Genomic DNA, 10,083 nt, shown 5'->3' on the forward strand with positions numbered 1-10,083 from the left:
AAGTGTTATAGAGGCTATTATTGTAGAAGAAAGTGAGGAGGACGAAGAAAAATAAAAAGCAATAAATGGTGTAGAAGAAGCAGAGGAGAGAAAAGATTAAGAAAAACCAAACAAAAAGGTGGATGAAGGAGAGGATGAAGAAGACGAAGAAGAAAAAAAACTTAAATAATAAGAATAGGATGATGAAGATGACAAAAAAGTTGTCTTATTCACTGAAGCTAAAGAAAAGTAAAGTGATGAAGAAGATGAAGATAAAGCCAAAAGCGATGAAGAGGATTCCGTAGAAGAAATGGAAGAAGAGGAAGATGAAGAAGGTAATATAGTTAAGAGAAGAAAAGTTAAGGGTCCCTTAGATTTTGCAGGAATCGACGAAAAACTTAAAACAGTAGGTAGAGGTATGCATAAGAAATTCAAGTAAAACTAATTAAAAATAAAACTTTAAATTGAGTAAATTTTAAATTGTTTTTTATTCTTTTAGTGAAGAATTTAATGAGTTACCTCAGCCTAAAACTAACAAGAAGAAGAAGAAAAACAAAAAATCTGGTGATGATGAGGAAGAAAATAAAAAATATTTCGACTTTAATACTAAAATAGTAATTAAGAAACATAAAATTATTTTTTTTCTTTATTATTTTTTTATGCTAATAAAACAAACAGACTGAAAAAGTGGATATCATTTTGGCAAATAAAAAGAAAAGAACTATTAAAGATTATTTAAAAAGTGTTAAGTTTATATTCGAAGATAAAGATCATTTATTTTTGAGTGATAAAATTTTTATGAAAATGACAGAAGGTCTAACTAATCCATTTAATGTTAATGAAATGTACTTAGAAATGAAAAATAACAAAAACGAACCTGCAATTAATGAAAATATTTTACCAGAAATCAATATAGATGATAATGATGATTCTTTAGATATTAATAATAACTTCAGAAACTTATTTGCTTTAAATTATGGTAATGATGAAGAAGACGAAGAAAAAGTATATTCTTTTTTATTTATTTATTTATTTATTTATTTATTTATTTATTTCAAATTCAGACATTCATTAAATGTTTCTTAATTTTTTATTATAGTTCAAAGAGCAAAAGAATCATGTTAAAATAAGAGATTTAAAGAGAAAACTTTGGGACAAATTAAGATCTAAAATTTTAGAAAACCATGCTAATTTCTAGAAGTAAAAACAAACAAGAAAGAAATAAGAAAAGGAAGAAATGGAATAAATTCAATTCACTAATATGATGACTGAATTACCAAGTATGTTCGGAGAAAGTGCTAAAAGAGTATCAATGCAATCATGCTTTATCACAATCTTGCATTTAGCGAATGAATAAACATTAAAATTAAGCAATTAAGAAGGAGAAGACTTTGGTATAACAAAAGAATCTAAAGCTGACTTGGCACAGGAATTGTTAGAATTAAAGAGATAATAAGAATAAGAAGAAGAACAAGAAAAACTCAAAAAGATTGAAGAAGAAGAAATTAATGAAGATGAAGAAGAAGACCTTTAAAATAGTGGTAAAAAATCTAAAGGTGTATCTGATAATTTAAATGGAAATTAAAACATTGAAAAAATGTAGCTAGAGTGATTTATATTTATCAAACATAAATTCTATAGTAGATGATACATAAATACATGAATAAATAAATGAATATTTTTATAAATTAAATTGGCTTAAGTTAAAATAAACTTGTAATAAAATTGTTTAATTTTTTCTGTAAAGTATCTTACTATTTAGGTGTGTTAGTTAATATTTATTTTATTTGATCATAAAAAAAGATTAATTAATTTATATTTATAAATTTAAATAAACATATACCGAGCTTTTTTTTAAGTTAAATTGAAAACTTTAAAAATTATTGATTAAACAAAATTTTTTTCAAAAATTTTGTTATTAATAATCAATATATTTTTTTAATTAATTCATTTTGGTGAATAAATTTTTTTATAAGTATACTTCATTGCTTTGAAACATACTGTATATTTTATAATGGCTAAAAAATTAAAAATGTATTTATCTGTATAAATTATAATTTGATTTGATTTGACTAATTAACTAACTCAATAATTGGAATAAAATATAATCTAAATTTAGTATTAATTTTTATTAATATTAAATATTATATGTTTTTGCTTTTTTATTTCACAGATAAGTTTGTTTAAACTACTTTCAGTTTTAAACTTGTTTTATAATTTGTATTTATGGTATAACCTTTAAAGTTTATACATTAGAAAGATTATTTTTTAAGAGATTTTTATAATTGAGTAAGTTTGTATTAAAATATATTTAACCATATATTTTATGACAATTGTCCTCAAGTTTTCTTTTCTTAGATTAAACTTTTAAAAGCTAAGCTAAAAAAAAGCTCAGAAAAGAATCATCAATTCAATATAAATTATTCTATAACTGTAATGTAATTTATTGAAAAAAAAAAATAAATGTGATAAATTTGATAACTTGTTTTTATTATTTCAAACATTATTTATCTGAAATTGAAAAATAAAGCAAGAAAAAATAAATAATATAATTTATTTTAAATTTTTACTGAGAAAGAAATATGAATATATTTTAGTTTTTTTTTTAATTTAGAAGCTTTTAATCAACAATGATAAAAATTTAAGAATAAATCATAAGCTAAGTTTTATGATATTTAATTCAAATATTCCTATAAATCTATTCACTATTAAATTTATGAAAATCACAAAAAATTTACTAAAATTGAATTTAATTAAAAAAAAATATTTAAGAATTATTTGCATGAAAATATAAATTAAAAAAAATATAATTTAATTTTATTTGAATAGAGTTTTAATTGAAAGTTTGTTAGAATCTAACAAATATATTTTAATTAATTGGAAAAAAGTAATCAATTTAGTAAGAATAAATATACCAAGTAGATTATTGCTAATAATTAGATCATAGCTAGTCGGTATTTTAATTGAAATGAGTTTGAAGATTATATTTGGATACTTCTAATTTGTAAAATTAATTAGATAGCTCTTTTTTCACTAAATTGAGTTCTTTTTTAGGGTCATATTGAGGAAATTTAAATAATTTAATATCTAAGTAAGTTTAAACTTAGTAATTGTAATTTTAATTTTACATAATTTTTCTTTTCTTTTCTTAGTACTTATCATATTAATCTTTTAAATATTTATGTAAAGCTATAATAATGTTAATTATTTAAGTAAAAGGATTAATATACAATGCTATCATCATTAATACTATTAAGCATTTACTAATTTTTTAAATATTCTCAACATTTTAATTAGGATTTTGATCTGATCTGTCTTATAAAATTCCAAGAACTATCATAAATATAAATATTAGAACCCAACATATTTAATCTATTATCAGTCTAACATTATTTAGCAATTAAAAGCAAGGCCTTAAAAATATGCAGCAAATACACAGTATTGTTTAAAATATTAAGCATAAAATTAACTAAACTAAATAACTATGGTAAAACATTATTATAGATAAAGGGATAAGAACATTTTCAATAGCAAAAAAGAAAATTGGGAAGTAAATTGTAAAATTTTATTTTTTAATAAACTATTCTAACAAAAGATTTATTAAGTGGCTTTTGTATGATATTAAGTATATATTTTAATTTAGTTCTTAGCAATAACTAGTATTTTAATATCTAGAACATTTAATTAATCTTATATAATAGATTAAGCACAAAAGCTAATAGATTGAAAGGATGAAAATAAGGACAATTTTTAAAGCCTTGTAATTCACTTCAATTGCATTTAAAAATCCAATTAATTGTAGAAAAATTGCATAACTTGAAACTAAAAGAATTAGCTCGTTAATAATAAAGGAAATGAAGCAAGCTAGTTTTTGGTAGTTTGAAAATAGTTTTAATTATGTTAATTTACTATATGAGAACCTTTATTTATTTAAATATTTATTAACTAGTATGACAGATGCAAATATAATTTGAGTAACGATTATTGACACTAAAACACCTCCTCCATTTATCAATAAACTTGTTTAACCTACTTTGCTACTTAATTTTTAATTTTATTCTTATTCAATAGATTCAACAAATACATATTTGCTAAAAAAGTTAATTTATTAGAAGTAGCTAATTGGATTTGTCCCTTTTATTTAGTTTATAAAAATTGTAAGTTCTGATGTTAATAAAACATCTATCATATATAGCAAATTCAATTTTTAGAGAGTAAGAAACATGAAATTTGAACCTTAGGTAGAGGATACTAATGAGATAACTGCTGCGGCTTTAGCAGTACCTGAAACGTTACTTGATTAGCTTACGGAAGGTTAGCAAATACCTTTATAAATATAATAATTTTGTTCACATTAAATACACTATAATTTATTAGAGATTGTTTAACATGCTAAACAGCTCTAGATGTCGCATAAAACACATGTTTAATAATTTTTTTCAGGGTAGCATTTATAAGATGAAGAAGGTTCTATAGATTAACAAATCTTCAAATCTTGTAAAAAGTATTACCCAGCTTAACAATCTAAACAAAGCAATGGCTATGCAGGATTAACATTTACACAATCAGTAATACATTAATTTCCTTACAATTTTTGATTATTTTGAAGACATTTTTTTTAATAAAAAAAAATTGCACTTGCAGCAGCTCCAAAAAACATTGATTAATTTTTTACAAAGTAGCTGAAGGAAAATTCTCTACTATTTAAAATATCATAAGTGGATAATTCTATATTTGGATTTTTCATAGATTGATTATAGATTTTAAAATCTAATATATTAAAAGCAAGAAAAATATTTTGATATCCTTACTAAGGAATCTAAATATTTTAAATAGCAGGAATTTAAAATTTAGATCTTACATGCCTATCAGCACATGTTATTGAAACTAAGCAATTAGTATTATCTGTTATAGATGAATACTATGAGTCATAATAAGACAGGATATTATAAATACTATTATCAGTATCTTAAATAAATTCAACTATTGTATAATTAATCATAGTTATCATTTAACCTGATTATCTTCTTGTAAATTAAACTTTATAATATTAATCATTCATTATTAATATATTAATAGAGATAGAAAACATGTTTGAGTTAGATTAACTGGTCCAACCATTCAGTAAAACTATCGCATTTTTAATTCCTTTTGAATTTTAGATTATTTATGAAAACTATCTCACTTCTTCATAGAATAAAGGGTTTGACCCACTAAATAAATTTTCTTAAGATTATTTAATAACTTAAATATTAGGGAAATTAGTTTTGTCAATTGCTAAAATAGAAACACTTAGCTCTTAGATACCTACATTATTTAAGCTTGATATTTAACATGATAATTTTGATATGTCTGAAACTTCTAAGTTAAAAGAAATTCCTTATGGTAATACATTAAATTAGTTAAAGCCTTGTATTCCTAAGATAATATCAGGTATATTTTAAAATTATTTAAAAGAGAAATCTACATAAGAAGAAGTAGGTGGAGGATAAACTTTAAGGATTGTATAAAATACAAATGGTACATCATCAGTATAAATTAGCTAGGATTTAACACTTAAAATATTAAAATAAAAGCAAATCCAGTGTATTAGGTATGATATAAATTATTATTTCATTAGTATATTAGTGCTTTTAATAAAAATATTATCTTTTTTCCAAACTAATTTTCTTGAATAATTAATTATGATGAATAAATAGTTTAAAATAATCAAGTAAATAGCTAAAAGAAGCTAATTAAATACGAAATTGCTATGGTCTTTCTTTTCTATGATTAATAAAGATAATCAAAAATTTTTCTATGGTGTAAAATAAAATTAAAAAACTTTCTAAACTTGAAAAATCTATTCATAATTACAATTATTGAAATAAAGAGTAAAAAAATGATAATTTTTTTCATAAACAAGTAAATTTTTTTCTTTGGCTTAAAACTATTTTGCATATAAGTAAGTTCTTTCGAAACTTGATTAATCAAATTTTTTTATAGATGGAAATTTATTTTTTATTAAATTTCATCAAATTAATTTACATAAAAACTAAAAATGATCTAATCTAAAATGCTAAAATTCAATATATTTATATATTTAAATTTAATTTTTATTTTTTATTAATTGCTTTCTTCTTATTGATAAATATTTTAATAATCTACTTTTTTTCTAAAATTTTATTTGGATAAATGAAAAAAGAAAATGATCTTTTTATTTACATGGTTTGTTGATTAACAGGCTTTTACAATAGTATTATCTTAAATTATTGAGTGCGCTCATGGTAAATTGAATGTTCTTTTTTTAAAGACTCAAATTTTTAGTAAAAGATATAAATTGTTTATTTTTTAGATTAATACAAAGTCTTAATTTTTGATAAATTTCTTTTTTTAAATAAATCAAAATAGCTTATATTGAATATGTGTAAGTTTCAACCAATAAATTCTTTAAGTCATTCATTCTAAAATAAACTAAAATTATAATTTATTTTAGTTTTTTATTTAATATCAGAAAAAATTTATATATTATAAAATATTTTTAAATGTGACTGACTTACTTTTTTTTAAAAATAGATAAGTTTATATTGAAAATGAAATATTTTATAAAATTTATCAAAATATAATTAGAAGTTAAATTTTCCTTTTTAGCATATTACCAAGCATATGCTATAAAAGCTATTCCTTAATTAAAACCCTTAGTTACTCAGCTTTTGAATCAAATTCTTTTACTAAAAAATAAAAATGTAATTTCTGTTCAATAAGAAAGCTTTAATTAAGGATTTCTTATCACATAAGATTAAAAAGTTAGCATTTACATTTACGAAGTCTGGAGCTAAATTATTATTTCCAAAAACATGCAGCTTAAATCTTATTTTATAATAGTTTAAGTTCAAAGCTTATTTAAAGGTAAAATTATATTCCTAACTTCAATGAGATTACAATCAAAATATTTTTTTTAATTTCATTAATATTTATGAAAGAGCTATTTCAGATATTTTTTTATTAAAAGAACTAATATTTGAAAGGAAAAATATCATTAGAAAAAAATTTAATTTTTTTGATGATCCAAATAAAACCTAACAGATTTTTTTTATTCAAATTACTCTTTTGCAAATATGAAAAGTCTTTAATAAATAAATAATTAGTATTGAAAATCTAAAATGATAAAATATTGAAAAACAATGTTATTTATTTTAACAAAGAATTAAAATATTTAATTATAATTATAAAATATATTTCAATTAAAATAAATATTTAATCTAATTTTTTTTCATTCATATTAATTTTAACTAATAGTTAAAAAATTATTCTTTTATTTAATTTAAAAAAATCTAAAACTCCCTATATTTAATAAATTATCGTTTATTATTAACTATTAAGAATCTTAAGGTAAATTATGCATATTAATTTAAATCATAATTAATCACTATCTTTTTTTATCTAACTATTTACATGTTTATTATCACCTAAATTTATATCACTTACTATATTTTTATTTAAAAAATATGATTATTAGTGTTAAAAATCATTTTATTTTTTTGCAATAGTTAATTTTGGTTTAACATCTGATTTCGAAAATTTATAAAGTTTAATATCTGAGTAAGAATTAGATAGCTACACATTTAGCTAATCTTCTGTTAATCTTCTTTTCTTTAGTTTGTAACGTTGGTATAATGACTTTATATTTTCAAATAAAGTAATCAAAATGTGAAGAACTTAGATAAAGGGATTTAAATAGAGAGCTATCATCATTAAAATTTTTAAAAAAAGGCTAATCTCTTATATTCTTTATTCCTCAATATTTGATGCAGAATCAAATTTATCTTAATAAATTCCTAAAACTATCATAAAAATAAATATTAGAACCCAGCATAATTAATCTATTATGAGTCTAATATTATTTAATAAAAGAATGCAAGGACGTAAAATAATAGATGCCAAGCAAAGCAATAATTGGAAAACCAAACACAATAAACATTGTACTAAAAAATTTTTAAAAAATATTATGATAGAGAAGGGAATTAAAAGATTTTCAATTATTAACTAATAAATAGGAAAATATAAACTAATTTTTTTTTGTTGAATATATTCCTACGATAAAAACTTCATCAGAAATCTTTTGAAAGTAAACTAGTTTTCTTTATATTTAAGTTCATGACTGCTATTACTACTAATATTTTCTAGATATGATTATTATAATAGACTAATGTAGTAAATCACAAACAATGATTGATAGGCAATAAGAATTATTATTGTTATTATGCTAAATGCTAAAAAATAAGAATTTTTTAGCTCTATAAAACCAGCAAATTAAAGAAAAATTGCATAGCTGGAAACCAAAAGAATTAATTCATTGATAGTATATAACAGAAATGAAGCAAATCTTTGATAGACTTAGAAAAATTTCTAAGTTTTTGATTTAATTCCTAATTATGTCCCTATCATGTAATACTTACTCATAACAATCAGAGAGAATAATATAAATAACATCGCTATTATTGATACCAATATACCTCCTCCATTAACCAAAAGACTAGTCTAAAATTTTTTATTAGTGATTTACTAGTTTACTAATTAATAAGAAGATTATATAAATATATGCTTATCGAAAATATTTATAGTTTAAAAGTAGCTAAGAGGATTAGTTCCTTTTATTTAATCTATCAAAATTGTAAGTTCAGAAGTCATAAGTATATTAACCATGTATAGTAAATTCAACTTTTATAGAGTTAAAAACATGAAATTTGAACGTTGTGTAGAAGATACTACTGAAATAGCAACTGCAGCGTTAGCGGTATCTGAAATACTACTTGATGAGCTTACAGAAGGTTAGCAAGTACCTTTGTAAACATAATAATTTTATTCACACAAAACGCATTCCAATTAATTTAAGTTCATTTAACATTTGACACACTTCTAAATAGAATTGCATAAAACACAGGTTTAATAATTTTTTTCAGGATAGCATATATATGAAGAGGAAGGTTCTATAGATTAACATATCTTTAAATCTTATAAAAAATATTGCCCAATTTAGCAATCAAGGCAAAATAATGGTTATATAGGGTCTACATTTATACAGTCATTTATGCATTGATTTCCTTGTAATTTCTGATTACTTTGAAGGCACTTTTTTTAATAGAAATATATTGCAGTTGAAGTAACTCCAGTAAATCTTGATTTATTTTTTACAAAGTAACTGAAGGAAAATTATCCATTAGTTTAGATAGCATAAGTTGATAATTCAATGAACTGTTCTTTGTCTTTAATCTTTTATTAGCTATATTCAAATTTATTAAAAGCAAGAAAAATATTTTGATACCCTTATTATTATGGAATTTAAATATTTTAAATGGTAGGAATTTGAAATTATGATAAAACGTGTCTATCTAGACAAATTTAAAATAAACAGTTACTAGTATTTATTAATTCAAGCGACGTATCATAATAAGAGAAAATATTATAAATACTGTTTTATGATTCTTAGCTATATTCTATAATAGTATAAGTTACACAAGTTATCGTTTAATATAATTGTTTAGTTTAAATTTATATTTTATAATATTAATCATTAATAATTAATGTATTAATTGAAAGAGAAAATGATGTTGTGCCAGCAGCTGAGCTTATCCAACTATTCAGTACGACTATTGCTTGTTTGTTGCCCTTTGCTTATTAAATGGATGAAGAAAATAATATAATTTCTTCATATAATACGTTCGAATTTTATCCTTAAAATATATTTTATGAAGTTTTTTCAATAACTTAAATATTAGGAAAATTAGTTTTATCTATTGCTAAAATAGAAACATTAAGTTCTAAAATACCAATATTATCTAAACTTGAAATTTAACATGATGTTTTTGATTTATTCGATACCGATAATTGAAAAGAAGTTCCAGAAGAATTACTTTAGTGATAGCTTTAAATTCCTACAATAATATCAGGAATAGCTTTGAATTTTTTAGAAGAATAATCTACAAGAGAAGAAGAAGGTGTTGGAAAGACTTAAAGGTTGGCATAAAATACAAAAGGAACCTCATCAGTATAAATAATTTAAGCTTAAGTTATTGAAATATTAGAGAGAATCCAAATTAAGATTTATAATTTAAATTTTATTAG

The 10,083-nt window shown here is 21.2% G+C and overlaps 4 protein-coding genes across 4 annotated transcripts in view; all 4 read left to right on the forward strand. All coding sequences in view use genetic code 6, as the record gives it.

Annotated features, from left to right (window-relative positions):
- TTHERM_01299730 (condensin complex subunit 2) overlaps positions 1 to 1,591 on the forward strand; it is a gene marked incomplete at both ends in the record, with an annotated part of 3,514 nt that extends 1,923 nt beyond the window's left edge. Inside the window, 4 exons of the mRNA XM_001025312.3 lie at positions 1 to 414; positions 479 to 593; positions 658 to 984; positions 1,079 to 1,591. The exon at positions 1 to 414 is cut by the window's left edge and continues 116 nt beyond it. Coding sequence (XP_001025312.3) covers positions 1 to 414; positions 479 to 593; positions 658 to 984; positions 1,079 to 1,591 — 1,369 coding nt within the window. The remainder of the gene's footprint in view (positions 415 to 478; positions 594 to 657; positions 985 to 1,078) is intronic.
- Positions 1,592 to 4,202: 2,611 nt separating this feature from the next.
- Positions 4,203 to 4,733, forward strand: TTHERM_001299740 (hypothetical protein; the record flags this gene model as incomplete). Its single annotated transcript, XM_012800371.1, has 3 exons — positions 4,203 to 4,293; positions 4,357 to 4,547; positions 4,662 to 4,733. 3 exons carry the CDS (start codon positions 4,203 to 4,205, stop codon positions 4,731 to 4,733), a joined length of 354 nt encoding a protein of 117 aa, XP_012655825.1.
- Positions 4,734 to 5,069: 336 nt separating this feature from the next.
- Positions 5,070 to 5,578, forward strand: TTHERM_01300740 (hypothetical protein; the record flags this gene model as incomplete). Its single annotated transcript, XM_001025314.2, has 3 exons — positions 5,070 to 5,103; positions 5,236 to 5,499; positions 5,556 to 5,578. The coding sequence occupies 3 exons, from the start codon at positions 5,070 to 5,072 to the stop codon at positions 5,576 to 5,578; spliced, it is 321 nt and encodes a 106-aa protein (XP_001025314.2).
- Positions 5,579 to 8,698: 3,120 nt separating this feature from the next.
- Positions 8,699 to 9,850, forward strand: TTHERM_001300741 (hypothetical protein; the record flags this gene model as incomplete). The annotated part of the gene is made up of 2 exons (XM_012800372.1): positions 8,699 to 8,805; positions 9,559 to 9,850. The coding sequence occupies 2 exons, from the start codon at positions 8,699 to 8,701 to the stop codon at positions 9,848 to 9,850; spliced, it is 399 nt and encodes a 132-aa protein (XP_012655826.1).
- Positions 9,851 to 10,083: the final 233 nt, after the last annotated feature.

The sequence above is a fragment of the Tetrahymena thermophila genome, assembly GCF_000189635.1.
Source record: "Tetrahymena thermophila SB210 genomic scaffold scf_8254332, whole genome shotgun sequence".
NCBI lineage: Eukaryota > Ciliophora > Oligohymenophorea > Hymenostomatida > Tetrahymenidae > Tetrahymena > Tetrahymena thermophila.